A 20,893-nucleotide genomic window follows, 5' to 3' on the forward strand; every position below is an offset into this window, starting at 1 on the left:
TGTGTAAGATCTGGCAACATCTAGTGAAGATGTGAAAACAGGAATGGCTCTTTCTAGAACCAGTTGTTGTAAGAATAGCGTTGGTCATTTAGAGAATAGACACACTGCTGTGTGATGTGTGTATATGGGAAGTGAGTGGTGAAACACGAGAGAGAGAGAGAGACAGCGGCAGTGAATGTGTGCAGTGGAGCGTGGAGCAGAAGACAGAGTTAGTTTAGCTTTGAGAATATCAAGAGAATGTCCAGTGGAAGTTGCCGTTTTTGCAGAAATACATGCAGCTCCTCAAGACCAGCAGAGGTTTCTCGCATCTTGTTTCCCAGCGGCTTAGTGGAGTGACGGGGTTAATTCCAGAGTGATCGTTACGTTATCGACTCCGGCCCAAACAGGAAAAGTTAACAGTGTTTGGTTAGTCCATTCTGGGCTTCTGTAGAAACATGGTGGCCAGCTCCATGAAGAGAGGACCCGCTCTGCATGTAGATATAAACGGCTCATTCTCAGGTAACGAAAACACAACAATTCTCATTTTCAGGTGATTATACACTAAAGAAAACATACATATTGATATTATATTCCATTTCTGCCAGTAGATCCCCCCGAAATGCTACACACTGTTCCTTTAAGACCCAAACAGTGGATCCGTGTATCTTTTAAGAGCCCATTGTTTTCATGTCTCTAGGGCAGAAGGAGAAGAAAGAGGACACTTGATAGCAGAGCTCGCAAGGGCACAGGGACTATTTCCACCTAACAATAGCAGAATGCCACCCAAACACAGCCTTCCCTGAGCCACACTGATTATCCTGGTCGGTTTGAAAAGACGCTGACAAGGAGGAGATGGGAGATTATGTCTAATTAGTGGCCACTGTCCCACCTGACGAGACCGCCTCGCCTCTCGGGGTCTGACAGGGTCAGAGTTCACGACCCGACTGCCAAAACACGGAGGCTGCAAACCCCCGGCCACAGAGGAGGGCTTTGACTCTGTGCACAGCTTTATCAGCCTGCATGCCCACACACACCAACACACTTTCACCTCCCTCTGACCCTCCGCTCATCCCTGCCTGACCTTGACCTCTGCCGTTGTGTGTGTGTGACAAAAGAGAGAGAGGGAGGTCAACAGGTCTCCAGGGAAACACATTTATTTATTGGCTGATGCTTCTGTTTCCAAATGGGTGTAAATTTGCGCGTCGGGCCAATTGTTTGTTTGTGCATGTGGGTGTGTGAAGAGTGTGAACTTTTTGTTTCCGCTTATGCATTTGTGCCAATATTTGTTTTGTCTGTGCATTTGCATCCTGGCACTCTTCTCTGTATAAATACACATGGATGGTTTGGCTGCACCTATGAATATATCCTCTTTGATGTTTGTGTGTGCGAGGGTGTCGGTGCGTGGGCGTGTGTGCTTGTGCTTTCCGGGCGGCTGTAAATCTCCAGACTGACATGTTGCTTCAGTAGGGAAACAGCAGGTTTGGGACACACTGATGGCCTTCACAGATGGCTTCAGGACCCTGCCCATGGGAGGCCTTCTACTCCACCTATTAATTTATTCATTTTCCACTGCAGAGGAGACACTGAGGCCAATGTGATTGTTTCCGAGAGCCAAAGTCCCTCGAGAGCAGCTTGGGTGTTTTCTTCTCCAGTCCCTTCTCCCCCCTCATTCTTTCCCTCTAGCCTCTTCTGTCTCCCTGCCCTCTTTTCCTCAGGTTGGTGGTGGTGGTGGTGTGTGTGCTCTGTGGATCTAACCTTATCCCCCTAGTGCAACAGGCCAGCTGACAGGCTTTGAATGTCATTGTCACAGCGTCATTGTGTCATTGAGTCAGATCGGTACCAAGAAGAGGAAAGGCTGTCACATATTACTCCTTTCACACTTCATGCGTCTTTGATAGACGGGATCGAAAAGTGTCAGTGCAGCCAAGAGGTATTAGAGAGGGATTGCACTTCGATTGCTCCAACCAACTTGAGAGGTGGTTGCAAAATCAGATTGCTCAGGCTTGGTTGAAGCAGTCAGATTACAATTTGTCTCACTCTCACCTGCGGTTCCACAGTCAAAGCCCCATTGGAACATCCTCGATGACGGCGGTCGTTCAATTTTACCTGTCGGAGGCTGAAAAATCAGCCTGTTAGACTGTTGTCAGCCTATTAAATAGGCGTTATCAGCCGCTTTAAGCACCATAGATGTGGGACAATAGGGGCCTATACTACACCCAATAGGTTTTATCATCTATTCATATGGTAGATCACCGAAAGAAGCTATAAAAGAACACAACATCGTCCTTTAGTGACCGTAGTAATTATGACAGGAGCAGAAGGGGAAGTCAGGCGCTGTAGTATAGACTGCGTGAAACTCCATATGGGGTGGAGATTGGATGGGACACAAAACACAGGGTTTCTACCCAGAAGACTGGGGTTTGCATAAGTGTTAAATTTCACTTTCACTTCTGAAATAAAGTTATTTTAAGTCAAAACACTGTGTTTTTCCCTAAATCCTAAACTAAGTCCTAAGTGTTTTTGTTACCTAAACCTAAAGGGGTTGTAGTTTTGTTGCCTAAACCTAAAGAAGCTGTTTGGTTTGTGTTCAAAACAAAATGTTTCACTCAGTTTTACAACTTAGAATGTGTTGCTTTTAAGTGTCGCTTTCACTTTTCAGCCTAGTAAGCGTAGCAGGCCCCTAATGACCCACATCTATAGTCGATTATATAGCGATCGGGTGTGAAAACGGAGTGAGGAAGGGAGGAAGCGTCATTTGCAGAAAGGAAAGCACTCACTCCCTCATTCAGTTATCAGTATAAAATAATAACACGTAAAATGAATAATGTGAGGGTGTCACAGAGAGCAGCAAATTATCACTCGGACTCTGAAAAGAAGTGATTTCATATTCCACGCGCATCGTCAAAACTCGCCGTCGCACTGGTTTTGAAATGACATTGCTTTATTATAATTCATATTCATCATGACTGAGAAAATGACTCAGCTAGATGAAACTGGCTTTTTTAGCTCGGGCAAGAATGCAAATGAGAGCAATATTATGGAAAGCGGCCTTCTCATTGTGTGTGTGTACCACATGTAGAAAGTTTCTCTGACTTTATTATAGGGAGAAAATGATTCCCTGGCTTGCTCTGGGCCTTTTAAAGTGAGTCTACACGGCACAGTTATGCATTTCAGCAAACAAACACACACACACACAACGAAACGCAACATCTTTAATGCATTTTACTGAGCAAGGCAGGCCAAGGCTCGGAGCCAGTACAGACCTCCTGTCCATGTCCTGCTCTTTCCACCCTCTCTCTCTCTCTCTCTCTCTCTCTCTCTCTCTCTCTCTTTTCTTCTAAATGAATGTACAACTCTCTCCGTCCTCTCTTCCTGTAGACAGGTGGTCTGGTGGTTCAGACCAGAACCATGTTGGCTTACTGTCTAATGCTGTTTTAATGGTACTTTGTGTGGTGGGTAGAGAAGAGGCATCCTGCAACTAATAGAAATTCTTCTGACCCTCCAGAACGTTATATAATGGTCTCTTTCTGTTGAGGTAGACTAGTCAAATCTGATTAGTGTGTGCGAGCGTGTGTTTGTGTTTAAGTTAAAAGAATCATACTAACTTGTCCTGATAAATAAACATCACCTAGAGAGTAATAAAATGATCTTCTGAATCTAGCTTGTTTTTTTATAAACGAACTGGTAACAATTTCAGTATTTTATAGCCTTTGTACTCGTTTTAAGAAGAATGTAATATGTTGCCAATGCATAACGCCTCGTCCAAAGACAATGAAGTTCAAAACATCAGCAGTAAATGTCAGGTTTTTTTTTGTCCATTGTTGCCCAGAATCAAAGAGCGAGGGCTTTCTTCCAGACTCTCTCCACCCATCCTGAAAACTAGTGTTACAAAATCTAATATTGAATATTGGATTACTGGATATCTGTTGTTCTTTCGTTGTCCATGACTTATAAGGAAATTGAACAAAACCTCATTGATAAAGACATTTGAGATTACTGGAAGAGATCAGTGTTTTACAGCCACTGGTTTCTGGTACAGTACACACATTCAGGCTTCATTAGCTCATTTCCCAAATGAACTTCAGCACAGTAGAAACAGATTTTCTCAAAAGCTGAAGAAAGTCGATCGTAAGTCGATTACACACACCCGTCTCTCTGGGTTTCGTCAGAAGAAGTTGCGGAAAATGTAGAAAATCACCAACATAAGTAGAACCAGTGGGTGGATGCGGGAAAGTTAAATGCAAAACATGAACTCCTGGAATGAGCGGTATGATAATGTGTTAAGATGAATGTTTTTTACAGTGTGTGAGTGACCGTTGAGGTGTGTGTGTGTGTGTGTGCAGGTCAGGACAGCCAGACAGACGGCCACTATTCAACTGTGAAAAAGGTGCTGCTTATCAGCGCACTGCAATAAAAACAGACAATGTGTCCATTCTTCTACAGTGTGTGTGTGTGTGCGTGTGTGTGTGTGTGTGTGTTTGGTGATGCCCTTTCTGCACTACTTTTCTGTAGCCAATCAGTGTTCTATAGTGCATGCACGTATGTTTAAATGGAGGTCTCATTGGAGGAAAGCGAGACAATGGGAGCTTGTAGTCATATTTTTCCCAACATGTGTGTCTTTTGTGTGTGTGTGTGTGTGTGTGTGTGTGTGTGTGTGTGTGTGTGTCGATGGTCCCTCATCAGGCCCTTATTAACTCCACTAAGTGACCTTTGAGGAGGTGCTGATGGGCGTCTGTGGGACCCGGCCAAGTTTCTCCCCCGTCTCCTTTTTCACCTTCCCTCTTTTTGTCTTCCTTCATGTTGAGTTACCATATGTTGTTTTATGAAAACTGCGTGTAACACTCCAACAAAGTCTTCTCCACCTGTATGGAAACATTTTAATTTCTAGCTCAGTGCTTATCGTGTTTGATCGCTCACTGGAGTATTTGTAGGTTTTGAATTCTCCAATGAAGGCAGTCCCATCCAACATGCGTTCACCCGTTCCCCCTCTTGTTTCTGTCATTCCACAGTCTGGAGACAGAGTGTGCACTATCTACACAATCAGCTGGAAATAGGGCATCACTCTACTGGCGTTCACGCTTCGAGCCATCTCCAAAAGTCTCCACATTTCGGGAAATATGGGCGGAAGACAATAAACGTTTTACAGTGTCACAGTTGATCCATCGTGTATTTTGGAGAACAAACACGCCAAATGGTTTTATTGCAGTGAATTAGTTGTGTGCGTCTGGAGTGATTAAGGTCTGAGTGGTTTTGATAAAGTTGGTCGGTTACATTGCAGCCTGCTGTCTGTCTGCGTCACCCCTTCAGTCTTTAACATTAAATACTGGTACTTTTGGAGCTCAGGCTTTGTGTAAAGCTGTGCCCAGTGTGGATCTGGAAGATTTTGGCATTGCACGAAGCGTAACTGAGGTTTCACCTCTTTTTTTTTTCCCTTTGAAAGGCGAAATGAAGGTGCATGGCAGGCCATGTGCGCTCTCAGTCCTTTATGTACCCAACTCAACTTAGATGAGAACATTTTCAAAGTAAATGAAACTGTCAGTATTTATTGTTCATCAGATCAATGTAAAATTGAAATAAAAGAACTAGTTTTTTTGTTTGTTTGGACTGTTGGATTGATAAATGGAAAATAAAAAATGGGAGTAGTTTCCTTTTCTATCCATGCCGTGGCTTGACTGCATCTGATTGGCCGATGGGAAAAATTGAATCCGTCAAACGTGAAAATGCAGAATATTTTCTATTACTTTTCTATTTTTAAATGGAAAAATTAAAGTATTAAGCATTGCACAGACCCGGGAGAGTACGTAGCTCTGTATGGAATCAAATGAGAGCTGAATTTCCTATGCCTGGTTCAGACGACACAAGAGCTACGATGTTTACCATGTCAGATTAGGAGATTGAGAGTCATAAATTCTTGTTGTGACTTGGCCAAGAGAGATGACAGACTACACGTCGGTCCCCGATCAATCACGGCTGGTCGTCTTTCACAACGTGCGTGATATCATCAGGAAGAAAGCTTGATTCTAATGGCGGTAGCCTACTCACGGGGTTGCTGAATTGCCTCTGCTATTTCACGCCATCTTTTTTCTTTTTTCACCCTGTCGTGGTAGTCACTCGAGAAAATATCAAAAAGGCTGGGGTGTTGTTGCCATAGTTTCACAAATCTTTCTTTCCCCCATTTCACAATTCCACCTCACGGCAACATTGTTCCTCTTTCGCTTTACCATTGTTTACAGCTGTGCGCTTACAGACGTGATAGAACACATCGTGGAAGGCAAGAATAAATCAAACATGCTACGACTTTCTGTCAGGAGGCGTGGTCTACTATGACACACTACATGGGATTAAACAATTGATTGTCGCACACAAATCATTGTCATTCCCGATCCAAGTCGACACCATACGACGGCCGTGTCGGGCTAAAAGTAGGCTGATATTGTGTAGGCTGAACCAGCCATTATTTTAGTGTGTGTGTAAGGATGCACTTTTGTGTTTTCTCAGCCAAGCAAACATTTTGTGACAAAGTCAGAAAAAGATGGATGAGTGTGTACTTTGTGGTTTAATCATAATAATGAAAGAAATGGCACATTTCAAAGAAATATTCTTTATAAAAATTTCAAATATATTTTATTCATTTACTTTTTTTTGTAAAACAAAGATGTATTTCAGTAACAGAACTACTTACAGGTTAACTGATTAGAAAATATTGTCAAAGTTAAATTTTCATCTTTTACTGCTACGGCAACAGTGAATTCAGGTGCTATGTCTGTATGTATGATTTCTGCTTTCATACAATAGAAGTTTAACTGAAGCAAATTCAAAAACAGGTAAGTACAAAACAAATAAACATTTGAAGAGTGATAGTGAAAAACAGCAAGTACCAGAGACTTATCAACCCAACATTGTTGGTTCTGTCCAGAGTCTCTTTCTCTCTCTCTTTCTTTCTCCACTTGTTTTCAGGAAGATGTCTTCTCTGCTCTTAACCTCCTTCTCTCTCCAATTGAAAAAAGCAAAAAAAAATATTCAAGTTTCCCTCTTTCAGGCCACAAAAAACTGTACAAAGTCAGTGGAAGCATCCTCCAATCCGCCAGTCTGTCTCGTTCCATCGATCTTCTTTCCCAGCAAGGATTAAAGAAAAAAAGCCCAGTCTTCTAATCATCTAGTATTCATCTGAATTACCTACTTTTTACATTATTAAAACATACAGTTAAGTGGATCATCTACATGTCTCTGCTTTGATGTTGTTCCTGGGAGCTCTGGCCCACTGCACAGCCCACATGTACTGTAGCGTATCATTTCTCTCAGCTCTTTTTACACTGAAACAAACCCTGCCTTCCCACTCTGTCTGTCTGTAATCATTACATTATCAAACATGTTTTCCCTCTGATAGTTGCCTCAAATCTTTAGGCTCCCATTTCTTAATGTCTTGATAAAGTTGCTGTAAAATATATTGTACAAATGATTTGTTCTGCTATATCACAAGAGGAAAGTAGAATTGTTAGGGAAGATTCTATTAAATCACAGGAGGGCTGGGGTGGATCAAAATGTTTCCTTCAAATTGTTATAAAATCTGTGGTTTCTTTGGGGCTTTTATTATTAGGAGGGAGCTGCAGAGTACGCAGCTATTCCCCTCTCCAACATTAACATGTCTGATTCATCTAAGCAGATCAGGACGACCCCCTTGACAACCTGATTCATGTTAAAGCTGAGAAAATAAAAGCTTGGCTGCCCTGCGACCCCTATGTTGCGGGCTGGTAACAGATTTTGCAGGGATCTGGGGTTCAGGGACGCAGAATTGGGATCTACTTTGTGGAACAGGGTGGAATGTAGCGGGCGAACTCGTATTGTGCGAACGGCGCAGCGAGCCGCGTCACTGGAAGACGGTGTGGTAGGTGGGACACTGATGGGACTTCATATACTTGATGGCGAACTTGAGCTCCTTGCTCTTCTTGTCCCACTTGTGAATGGACATGAGCAGCAGTTGCTGGTCCACTTTGCGCCCCATGATGAGGAAGTTGGAGCCCAGGCTGTCCAGCTGGGCACACGGGCAGTTGGCGCCATTCTTGATGTACAGGGTCAGCTTCTTCAGGTCCTTCTTCCTTAGAACGCCCTGCTTCAACACTTTCTTCTTCTTTTGCGCTGCGATCAGCTTCCGGTCGCCCTTCTCCTTCTTCACCTCCTTGATTTTCATCTTGAGGGCTGAGGGAGAAGAGAGGGAGAGACATTTTAACTCTATCGGATAAAACAGATATTTACATCCAGAAGCTGTTAGTGTGTCACTCGGATTCCCCAGTTCCTTTCTACTTTGAGCAGCTGTGACATTTTCTTCTTCCTGCAAGCACCAGCACTGAGCTCTGTGCTGTCCTGCCAGAGAAGCAGCTATTTTACACCTCTCCTGAGTATCATCATTTAAACTCTCCTGCAGCGTATAAAAACTGCATCCTGTGTGTGTATGTTTGTGTGTGTCTGACTTAGGGAAAACCCATAAATGAAAAAGGAGGACATGTTTTTGGAGTTACAAACTCTTTTTGATGCAAGTTCAAGTCGAGTCTTAAGCCCTTGAGGGTGAGTCTAAGTCACAAGTCGTTAAAGGCAAATTGCAAGTCAAGATGCAAATCTCTGAATGCTGACCCTTAAATCACATGTATGGCAATTAAACATTTTCCTTTCACAACTGGGTTAAACATGTTTTTTACATAACATTTTTATTGTTGCAGGATTTTACCATGTCAAATCTTGGGACATGCATGTTTTTGCTTCTCAAGTCAAGCAACGTATCCTCTTTTGTATGATGTCTTATGAGAAGTTATTACTCATTTTTCTTTGTCTCTTTGTCTTTTCAAAATAAACATCCGTCTTTAGGTTTAGAAAAAGATAGACTTTGTTAGGTTTAGGCAGCAGAACTACTTAGTTAGGTTAAGGAAACAAAACGTGGTTTGGGTAAAATAACTCCGGAAGTGGTGTAACTTAAGTACGGAAGTTACGTAAACTACTTAGTAAGTTATAGGAAAAAATCATGGTTCGGGTTAATATAACTCCGGAAGTGGCGTAACTTAAGTATGGAAGTTACGTGAGAAATAAATCAACGTTGACTTCTGGTTTCACACAGGGTATGGACATCGGACTCCTGGGCGGAAGTCCGGTGTTTTTTGAGCCATCCATCCACCCTGACGTCCTCCCTACGCGGCGTTCTTTATACTTCCTGGTTCACAATTACGTATGAATTGATTTCATGGGATATATGCGAATTACACTGCATTATTTTTTCATAGGTATAGCTATGAATAGTGTTTGAGAACTCAAGTCAAGCCTTTAGGGAGTTAGGTCTAAAGTAAGTGAAGTCTCACAGCAGTCAAGTCCAAGTCCTCATTTTTTGGACCTTATATTTGTACAACCAAAGATTACAGATAACCACTGTCTTTAACATACGCAGAGTTTGGTTACAGCAAACTCCGGTTTATCAACATAATGAAGTACTGACTTGTATCTCCCGTCGAGCCTCGTGTTTATAAGTTTTCACGTGTGGAGGGATTAAAATTGAACTGCCAAGCATTTGAGAGAGGAATTCTCTGGGTGAACATTTTGACAGGTGAAATTAATCATGGGCCTTGCAAAGAGCGCGGGGTCGGTATGAAGCATCGCTATGTACCCAAGCCTGTTGGAAGATCGCCATTTCACTTCTCGCCTGCATAAACATCCCTCGGTACACTCTGATACGTATACAGCACATGCGAAGCGATAGCATGTTCCAGAAGAAAAGGAATGTGTGTGTTGAGTCGCCCTCTCATCTGCATCCTAATTCACATCCAGCACTTCACTGAGGGTGTGTGTTTGTGAATGAATGCATTCATGTGTATGTGTGTGTGTGCAGTACACATGGGAAAGATAAAATAATTTCCCTCCATGCTTCACTTTGAATGCCCACTCATATTCAGTCTTAAGTGATGCAGTGGGGCCCACTGTGCAACCTGGCCAGTGTCCTTGTGACAAGCTGTGCCCACGTCTTTATACAAACTCACTTACTTTAAAGTGAGCAGAAGGGGCGTAGACGTAGAAATAGAAGGGGAGAGAAGTGGGCTGTCAATTTGAGGAGAAACAGGTTTTCTATAAGTTAAAGCAAGCAACCTCTTCTACCAGCCGGCCAGGTGTAGACTTCATGTCCGTGCCCTGCCAGACTCACTTCCCTCCCCCTTTCTATTCTACTCTTGTCATTTGGGCTAGGCTGCAGGATGGTACAGCAAGGAATGCGGAGAGATCAGACATCAAAAGTAGACTGTAATAAAACACCGAGTACAATATTCTCCGAGGGGCGAACATTGTCCGAAGATGAATAGGTAACAACATTCACGAGGCGTGAGATCAAGCTGTAATCAGCCTTCGCCCTATAGAATAACACCGTCGAGTCATTCTTGCCTTGATCTCCAGATCCATGCGTCACGGTTATCTCGACTTCTCTACTCATCCCCATCCCGTCACATACATTAATAGCCAATAAAATGTCCGTCTTTGGCTCGCTATCTGCGTTCACATGTTTCATTCTAATGAACCGAAAGAATCTGATCCCCTCATGTGGGAAGATTGAGATGTGTAATCCTGAAATTAATCAGACAAATAAATATCTGTGATTCGGTAGTGTCATGAACGATTATGGGGGATGAGCCTATGTTTTGGCCGCAGCTCAGAGTGTGAGCGATGTGCGCAAAGACGTATTTTGTTGTTGCTGTTGGATGCGATGTGAAGGGCGTTTATTAACTTATGATTTATAATGGGTCGTGTTCTGTATATTCTGGCCATTTCGTAGGTGTGGGTGATAGTTTACAAAACTTGGTCTCTGCAGATATTTCCTCTGTGGGACACGACAGCATAGAAATATGTTTTTCAGCACCAGTCTGGCCACATTTCATTTGCAATTACACCATTCTCACTAATCTGTTCAGAAACATAAGCCATGTTCATGAGTCTCCCAAGGTTATGAGTTTTTTTTGTCACCATTTCTAGTTCAGAATCTTATGACCAGAGAAAATAGAGAGCAGTATATCATTAACTCTAAAGACTGAGCCAATAGTCCATGCAAGCAGAAATTCAGCTGCTGTGGAGTATGATGGGCCAAAAGCCTCGATGAGCAGAAATAATGGAATCATTATTTTCTGGCTCCGTGTGCAGGTCATTACTGTGGTGAAACTGGAATGCTGGAAAGTAGAAAGTTTAGAAAATGGCGTTGAATGGACATCAGGGACTGGAAGTTGTTATAATAATTTATCAATTTATGAAAAGAAAAGGGTTATGCTAGCAGAGGGAGTCTGTGCTCATTCTGACTATTTTCTATTACCCGCAAACATGTGGTTTATCGAAACAGACTGAAACAAATATGTAATGAAAAAAAATCAAAGCTTATTATTTTTATGTCCACCAACAAAGTACTTTAAGTGTGGTTGGTTCTGGTTTCATTAAACATACATAAACATAAACTAAGGCTTTTTAAATGCAAATGTTTTTACAGTAATAAAGGACTGTGTTGATTATATTTTAATGTTGATAGATGCTTTTATTGACAGTAATGTACATGTGTATGAGATATAAGTTAGTTCAACCTAACCTTTAGCTAACTGGTGCCGCTCATAGACTGTATATAAGAAGTGGGCATAGTCACTCTGACATCACCCATTGGTTTGTGGACTGCCGTTGACAGTGACACTAGAGGGTGGAGCTAAGTACAACCGAATAAGACATTTTTAGGTGACCGAAATGTTATAATTAACTTTCAAGAACTTCAAGAAGAAAAACACTGTGAAAAGGTTAAATTTCTAAGACAAAAATAGTCTGGGAGTTGAGACCAGAAGAAGACTTGAAACTAGCGAATGATACCATAAACTCATGTTTACAATGTTTACTGAGGTAATAAATCAAGTGAGAAGTAGGCTCATTTTCTCATAGACTTCTATACAATCAGACTTCTTTTTGCAACCAGAGGAGTCGCCCCCTGCTGGCTGTTTGAAAGAATGCAAGTTTAAGGCACTTCCGCATTGGCTTCACTTCTCAGGCCTGGAGGTTGCCCACCGGTGCCACTTATAGGAAAGAAAAGTTGCAGCAGCAGTTTAGCAGTCGATGTCGCCAACTATAGGTAAAGAAGACAATATCCGCTGCAGTTTTAATGTTTGTGCCACCTGCAGGCAATGGGTGTTACAGCTGTAGTTTTTTTTTTCTGTTTAGGGCCCCACAAAGACAAGACCAGCCCTGCTGTGCATTCAACTGCCCCTTCTCCCTGGTACTGTCCTGTATATGCGTCTCTGTACTGTATGCAGCTCTCACTCTTTAATTGATGTTACTTACCAAAGTCACTGGCGCAGTAATGCTCCATTATGTTGTCTGCTTTCAGCTCGTTGTCACACGGAGGGCACACCTTCGACACTGAGGGGACAGAAAAACAATTTGCCATTAGCAACTACACATAAGCACATTTCATAAAGGTTCTATTAAGGCCAGATTAGCTAATATCTAACGACTGAGTTGAGGTCATTGTTAGTCAAGTGCATTCAGCAAAACCAAAGCCGTGTCGGTATGAAATTGTTAAGCCCTGAGCACTTTTGAGGAACTTATTTGCAGCCCCCCCCCCTCCTCTTCTTGTCAGAGGCTATTTGCTGCGGATGCGAGTACACAGTCCAGCAAGCTGACTGATGTTTGCCCTGCAATTACACTGGACAAAATGTTTTTACTCTGGCCCTTGTATATTTTGGTGGTGCAGGCGTGGTCTTGGCTGTACAGAAAGGTAAACGGCGCTGCAGCGGGAGCAGCTGAGCATGGTGAAAAGTGATTCAGTACACAGACGCAGCCAGCACTTAGGCCACACAGCAACCACACATTGTGAAACAGCGAGGGGAAACCGAAGCAACAAGTTCAGTTTATTTTGAACTCAAAATTTATGGTCATGCCTGCTTTGCTCTAAAGCATGTTTAGCCTCACTAACTTTGATTTGGGACTTGATTGTTGTTATTGTGCACCCATACAACATGAGAGAGTAGTACAGGACCTACATGAAGTCTTTTTTATTTGTTTACTGCAAAAATCGTGCTTGTTTCTACAGCAGAAAAAAATGACAAAAGTATGGAAATATAATTCATTATCATGACATTTTGACTTAAACATCTTCTATCTGCCACTTAACTCAATCTCTTCTTTCTCAGACACACAAACACACTCAGACAGGCTTCATACCGCCTTGCAATTTTCTCCAAAGGCTCTTCAATATAAAATTTTATTATGACAATTACTACATAAACTCCATGTAATCTCTGAAGGGCTGGTTGTAGCAATACATCAGTCCACTCATCCACAAAACAGAGCCTTGGGCCACTCGAGAGAACAAGGTATAATATTAGAAATGGCCAGGGAGAGAAGGATGTGGTATAGAAGTCGTTCCCACACCACATATATACACCTACAGGGCAGTTAAATATCATAAGCAGCCCTTTTTTTGGGACGTCTGCTTATAGGGGAGCTAAATGTTTCTCTCATTCACTCACCACAATATCCAAAATATGTCCAGATCTCTACCCCCCTCTCTGTTTTCCTGTGTGTCTCACACTTACAAACACACACACGATTATTCTAGCACAGTCCAGCGCAGGCCCCTGGGTCAAAAGTCAGGGTTCAAAGGTTATCACCCCAACCCAAACCTCAGCGTCTGGGCAGATAATGAGAGAGGTCAAAGTTTAGCATGCTTGGCTGCTCGGGTCGTGGGGAGGTGAACCCCCTAACCGCCACTGAGTGGATGTATGTGTGTGTCGGAGGGAATTGAGCCATGTTCTTGTAGAGTAACTGCCAGTTTTTCCTCCTCTGAGGGTTCCCATGCATTCACGGGCAGGAGACCTGCGAGGCCTACAGAGTCAGGCCTCTTAATTGTCTGGTGCTGACATGAAGACTGGGACAAGTGCACGCAAACACGCGCACACACACACGGATCAAGAGATGTCTGTTTTGAATGATTCCCTTGTAGCTGTTACGTCTTATTCAGACTCGGCGGTAATTCATTCTGGTTTCACAGGGGTGGTATGTTGGCAGGAGGCCCAGTCGCGTTGATGCCAGAGCATGTGTCAGGAGAAAGCAGCCCCTCCACGAAACTTAGTTGAGCTTGGACCGAAAACCACCATTTGGACGCCGCTGAGAAATCAATTAAGCGACGACTGCCCTCATCATGTTCTGCTCTCCGTCGAGGGAGTCACCGTCATGTTCTGATGGGATTCACTGCTGCGTGGCTCGGCGTGTTTTTTTTTCCTGGACGCATTTCTACTCAGCAAATATTTTGACATTAGGTCATTCATGTATTTTGCCATCATCTCAAAGCAGTTTAGGAATTTTTTTTACCATGTGATTGAATTGTGAAAATGATGTTCTCGCTTTGGTTGACTTTGGACTCGACTGCCTCTTGTGTGCTGCTTTTCGTCATCTACGTGCTGCTGGGTCATAGAATTAATCACAGAAACTTATATGTTTCCATTCACGGTGACGAATGTTATAATATTGTCTCTCAGAGCTGTTGTTCTGGAAGATGAGGACGTTGGGAGTTGATGATTGAGGGTAAGAGGAAAGGGATGATGGGAGTAGGGTGAGTAGGGAGGTGGTCTGTTGGAAAGCCCTGCTGTTAATCTTCAAGCAGCAAGCCAGAGTGGAAATGATTTACGGCAAGAGTCCAGCAATTTAACTGCACAACTTCACTTAGTCATAGCTCTGAGGTTAATATCACTTTCTCCATTTCAGTCTCCCTCCCTTGCTTTCTTTTCTTTTGTCTCTTGTCCCCCCTCTCACTCCTTTTCTCCTCTCTTTCACATAACCTGATTTAGTATTTTTTAACAAATTAGAGAGGCTGATTGAAAATGCAACAAAATCTCCTCAATATCAGAATAAACTTCTTAAATTAGCCTAATAAACTTTTGATGTTAATGATAAAGATGTGAAAAGTCATTTGTCAAATAATGACATACTTTTGGAATAAAAGGCCCCATAAAGAAGTGCCATTGTGCACCTATGTGAAATGTTGTCTCTAAAATATTTGTCCATGTGACCTTCAATCATATCATCATCATAATTTTCTTCTAATTAGTTGGTGCAGTAGGAAATTGCTGTGCAATTATTTAATTTCGTATCATCACTAAGTGACTAAAAGAGCAGAAACGCCTTGAGTCCAACCATTTGTCATTACGTTACATTTAGGGCTGACCCGAATGCTTAGAAGCTTCAAAGCTTCGTCCATTGCCATGGTAATCGACCTCCAAATCATTCCAATGCTTTGTTTTTTTTGTTTCTTTTGTAATAATAATATCTAAATCCCCAAAATAGCCCATGAAATAAGCAATAATCCCACGACATTATTCATATTCAACATTAATTATTATTAGTTATTCTCAGACGGATATCGCTGTTTGCCGTGTGTAGAGGTGCGTGTGTGTACAGTAGTGCGGCAGCGACACTATCCCGAGTACTGAAATGGGGGAGATGGAGACAGACGGACACAAAAACATGTCTGCCTGCTGCTCTGCACCGCGCTACGAAGCTTCGAATACCTTCAAGTATTTCTCACTGAAGCTTCGAAGCCCAAAAAATGGTATTCTGGACAACCCTGATTACATTCATATCACATTTTATGTTTGCAACATTTCACAAATTTGCTTAAAATTTTACAGCCCGTCTCTTTCACACACACATATCCTCACACAAAAGATAACCAGATCCAACGATATCGCCATCCGATCCCCGGCCGTGTCTTGTGCCTCGTCCCCTGCAGCCTGAGCATCACGGCGACTTTTATGGGAAGAACGTTCCATGTAAAGTATGTGCGGGTCACTATCTCATGCCTCATTTGGGCCCTTTAAGTTACGAGCAGCAACACTTATGACATAAAACGGTACTGTGCCGGAGATGAAATGCAGCGTGTGATTTATGTCGGAGGGCCTAACATCTGTTTAAATGCGGCATGCAGACGGACAGAGGAGGACTTAAACGCGGCCCACAGGCAGCCCCCGGGGCCCCTAAAACACAGCACGCTCCTTGCATCTGTAGGAATCCTATACAGAAGAGAAAATACATTCTCAAAAGGCCGAGGCAGTCTTCCATGCACGGAGCATTGGATCACATTTTCCCTTTCATATAGCAGCCAGGGCCACATGAGTAGCGCCCATTGTGCTGCTGGGGACCTGACAGCGCTGCCTGTCTCCTTTAGCACGGTTGTAACTTACACTAGCCGCATCAATGAGTACGGCGAGGACAGACAATATCTTTCACACCATGCAATTTCAACGACTTTCACCGGACAACGTGCATATTGTCTTGAAGAGCATTTTCTTGCGGCCATTTGAGTTACGGAGTTTACCCCATGTATGCACTTAAACAGACGGTGCAGAATCCCACCTATCACACCTGTTGATTTGCTGATGCTGACAGCAGCTAACGGTAGCATCGTTAAATAAGGTGGAGTTGATGGGCGGCATTAACTATGCCCTGCCAGACAGACTGGGCTCAGCTGGCCTTTTTTGCTCCCTGGATGCCTGGGCTCTCTTTTGTCAGCAGTCTGCTTGTCTTCCCTGGTATAATATCTACAGACTTGTGTTTCACATAATCACACCCCATGGGCCTCTGTTACACACACATGCAAAAAAAAAATAATCCACACACACACAACCTGAGCTCAGGTGCCGGTGGTGTTCCTCTCAGTTTTGGCTATGATAGAGAGGTGGAAAGTGAATCTGACTCTGTACTGTTAGTTTCCACAGGAGCCCTCGAACCGTGCTATATCATGTAATTGCAGAATAGCTCAGATAGCATCGGGGCCTCCCGGACAGGGAGAGCAGCAGGTAGAACAGTCACTTAATTCCTGCGATTGATCCAACTCCCAGAGATTCACCTGGATTACCGCAAGAGTCCTCATATGATCCTGCGCGAAGAAAATCATCTATGTCCTTTGACATAGAGGGTTCCTGGGATACTCACTTCTTTGCTGAAATTCCTTTTTATTATTGCTGGCTGTGTGTGTGTGTGTGTGAGTGAGTGTGAGTGTGTGTGTGTGTGTGTGTGTGTGTGTGTGTGTGTGTGTGTGTGTTTTTAGAGCCAAATTCTTGTCCTCAGGATGGCCTCATCGGCACATCTGAGAATCTCTGGTTCTTAACAAAATGTCAGTGACTGAGCCTTCAGGCTAGAAGTGATATGGGTTCACTCTCAGTTTCAAACACACACACTTTCACACTCTGACACACACACACACACACACACACACACACTCACACCCACACGTACGCAAGCACATACTCAAATCTAATTGTTTAACTCCACCAATATTCCATTTTTGATTTATTCTTAAAAGATTTAACTCAACATATGTCGTCTTTTTTAACTAAGACCCCTGTACACATTTGCTGATCTCGCACCGCTCTTTGTAATCTAGCCGCGTCCGATCATTATTTGATTAGATAGGATCAACAAACAGTTGCCTGTTTGAGGAGGTGACGGACGAAGTCGAAGCCGCCTCTCTCTCAGGGAACATGTAAGAGAAAGAGTTATGGCTCTGCAAAGCCAAAGTGTCACATAGTTGATACTCGTCCTACAAAAACAGCACAGCCATTTCTCCTAATGGAATAAGTCAGCTCCGCATGAATTCACCAGAGGATCTTGAAACGATCTAGATAGTCAGATATCAGTGTGCTGCAAAACATTATTGATAAAAAGCACAGATATGTCACATATATTGTTGTGATTGACAGGACTAAAATTATGTTTTGGCATTGTTGGCTTTCATTTTTAGTGCTTTGGTGAATCAGCATAATCAAGTTGAGGAAAACACATTTACTGTGCATATCAAGTGAAATATCAACACACAGGAACCCAGAGTAGATGAGGAATGGCGATAAACGGTTAAAGGCAAGAAGTGGAATAATGAGAATAATAAAGCGTTTTCCTTCGAGTCCTTATTGAAAGCAGAGAGGCAGACACTTTTTTGTGCTGCAGGAAGCAGCTTTTTTCCCCATTCTCCACTCTGTCTGCCTCTCTTTACTCTCCCGCTTCCCTCTCCTTTCACTCCGCTCCATTGGGCTCTCTCAGGGACAATCACACTTTAGCCATTCCCATTCTCTGCCTGCCTCTCTTGTCCTGTCATGTCGACTAATTAGTGGGAGCTCAGTAATTGGCCTTCTAGCTAATTGGCCCGCTGGCTGCCAGACCCAACAAAGGCCTATAGCAGGCTGGGACACAGTGGGGACTGTCCCCCTTCACTGTCTAAAGACTCTCATCAACTCCCTCTCTCCCCCTCTCAGCACTGACTGCCTTTGTGAAGAGGCTGCTTAAGTAGTCGCGGTGCACACACACATGCACACACACACACACACACACACACACATGCACACACCTTTTTCTCTCTATTTAGTTCCCACTCGCCCTCTCACAGCTCACTATTGGCCCATCTGTCTGCCCTCTTACTCCTTGCCTGTGAAAAAATGATATAATATTTTCCATTTTTCTCCCCAGAGTAGTAATTTTCCTTCTTATTTGTTCATTTATTGACACTCTGCAGACCAGCTTTGTGAGTTGCATGCATGACAGCTTTGAAATAAGACATTCACTCAGTTAGATTGATGGATGAGCTGTTTGCTGGATGTCTGCTGATAAAGGTGTGTGTGTGTGTTTCTGCATGTGAGTGCGTGTCACCTTTTCGGTTAGGATGTGTTTTTACATCTCAGTCCATTAATCTTAACTCAGTGAGCGATCTGGCCGTCGGAGTCTCTCACAGTCTCCTGTCTGTCTCTTTCTCTCTCTCAGTCTGTCTCTGTCCCTCCCTGAGGCGTACGGAGATGGCAGCCGTCCTCAACTGTCCACTTACTGCTTTCCCCTGTAGCTTCTTCCTGCTCTCGTCTCTCTCACCGACTCTGGATAGTCTCTCACTTAAAGTTCCATCTGTCATCATTGCAGCGCGGGGAAACCACATGAGCCTCACAGCCGTGTTCGGGCTTCTCGCTGTTTCTGACTTTGCAGGCTCTTGAACACTCATCTGTCTTAGTAATGTTGTTAGCGGGAGTCCTGGAATTTACAACGCAAAGACAAACTATAGTGTCTTATTTTTGGATTTGTGTCTGCACAACATGAGTCATAGTGTAGCAAGAATTTCATCTTTTTAATTACAATTATTTCATTTTTTAAGCCATTTTAAATACCTGCGAATGTGTGTATTAATATTTCTTACTAAAATGCACTTCATACCTCATTAAAAACAGTTTTAGACAGAATATTAACAAGCTACTGCATGCTTTTTGTGCTGGAAAAGTTTTATTTTGAAATTATTTATTGATTTATTCAACTTGAATTGATTATAATTAGCTCGTCACATGACATTTTATATTTTGAGAGGACATTTAAATAGAGTTTGTGCAAAATGTCAAGTTAGCTCAAACTCAGCTCACTCAACTTCTTTAGGATCCATACTAGAATGAAAGTTATTGACACTCTTGTCGACCTTTATCTTGTATGTGTGCGTAGATGATTTTGTGTGTGATATATATACATATAATGAGGGTGTGTGTTGGTGCACGTGTGCACTTAGCTGCCCTACCTGGTGGCTGGGTCGCCTGGTTCCCAGTGAACTGCATGGGGATGCAGAGGTCGTTATCAATGGGAAACTTATCACAGGTCAGCATCTCTGGCCAGGGGAAGCCGTAGGTCTCCATCACCGGAGCACAGCTGTCCCTCACGGCCTCACACAGCGAGCGGCAGGGATAGATGGGTCTGTCCAGGCACACCGGTGCAAACAGCGAGCACAGGAAGACCTGGGTATCAGCATGGCACCGTTTGGCCAGGAGGGGCACCCAGCTGCCCGCCTGCTGCTTGACCTCTGGCATGGTCTCGTGGTCCAGGAGGTTGGGCAGCCTCATCTTCTTGTAGCCCACGTTGTGGCACAGGCGCAGGTCAGCTGGTATGTCCACACACTGGGGCTGCTTGGTGTAGAAGCGGCCATTGTGGAAGTTGTCCGACTGCCAGCTGTAGTAGTCGTACTCATCTGCGGCCGAGACGGTGAGGAGGAGGAGGAGGAGGGAGAAGAGCGACAGGCCCAGTGCCAAGCTGAAGGAGCCCTGGGTTAATGCCCACCTGGGGCTCTTTTGTCCGTGTGCCATGCCTCTCTGAGCCCGAAACCAACAATTCAAGAAGGTTGTATCCAAAGTCTCCAAAGTGACTCAGTGAAGACAAAACGCAGAGAGAAGAGAGCAACAAGTGGGGCAAGCGTACAAGCTGTAATCCCTTTTTTTTGTCCTGAGTACGGACGCCGTGGGTTGAAAACAAAGTGTTTAATTCCCTTCTTCCCTGGAGAGTCGGCCCTCTAAGCCTCCCTGCAACACCTCCCTGTGTGTATGTGTGTGCATGTGTGTGTGCCTCAGGTAGTGGCGTGGGGAGGCAGCAGTCAAGGAAGGGTGAGCACAGGACTGCTTACTTTCTAACTTTCCCTGATTTCTCACTCTCCTTCCCTCTCCCTCTCTTATAGAACTGTCTCCAGCCCTCCCCTGCTCTCTGTCTATCAGTCTGTAGCTATACTGAGGAGTACCTTAGGTTTTAAGAGGCAGTGGTAGCTGCTCTCTGTGGCTGCCTGCCCCCTAGCAGGCTCCCAGACCGCTCACCTTCCTACTGGCCCACCCTGCGCTCACTCACGACAGCCTCGGCCAATCACAACCCAGGGGGAGGCTCTCAGCGGCCTCCAGGACACTCCTCCTACCCCTTGTCCTCCACAAAACCCCTCCTCTACAACAAGTTAACATGAGAGAGAAAGAGAGAGAGAGAGAGAGAACACACTATTGCAGATTTTTTTTTTACATTCATCCCTCTAATATGCACAAGATTCTTTTGGTCAGAAACACACCCATAAAACACTCATAGCAGGCATTGTCACCCTCTT

The 20,893-nt window shown here is 43.7% G+C and overlaps 1 protein-coding gene across 1 annotated transcript; it reads right to left on the reverse strand.

Annotated features, from left to right (window-relative positions):
- Positions 1-6,575: 6,575 nt before the first annotated feature.
- sfrp5 (secreted frizzled-related protein 5) lies at positions 6,576-20,557 on the reverse strand. Its single transcript, XM_037783294.1, has 3 exons — positions 19,562-20,557; positions 12,307-12,384; positions 6,576-8,175 (listed from the first exon to the last, which is right to left on the reverse strand). Exons 1-3 carry the CDS (start codon positions 20,118-20,120, stop codon positions 7,847-7,849), a joined length of 966 nt encoding a protein of 321 aa, XP_037639222.1. The 5' UTR covers positions 20,121-20,557; the 3' UTR covers positions 6,576-7,846.
- Between the last annotated feature and the right edge of the window lie 336 nt (positions 20,558-20,893).

The sequence above is a fragment of the Sebastes umbrosus genome, chromosome 10 (assembly GCF_015220745.1).
Source record: "Sebastes umbrosus isolate fSebUmb1 chromosome 10, fSebUmb1.pri, whole genome shotgun sequence".
Lineage (NCBI taxonomy): Eukaryota > Metazoa > Chordata > Actinopteri > Perciformes > Sebastidae > Sebastes > Sebastes umbrosus.

Coding starts and splice junctions, on each gene's coding strand:
- sfrp5 (XM_037783294.1), bottom strand. CDS start 20,120: ATGGCACACGGACAAAAGAGCCCCAGGTGGGCATTAACCCAGGGCTCC. Junction 12,385..19,561: donor CCAGGCGACCCAGCCACCAG/GTAGGGCAGCTA, acceptor CTGTCCCCTCAG/TGTCGAAGGTGTGCCCTCCG. Junction 8,176..12,306: donor TTACTGCGCCAGTGACTTTG/GTAAGTAACATC, acceptor CTTCTCCCTCAG/CCCTCAAGATGAAAATCAAG.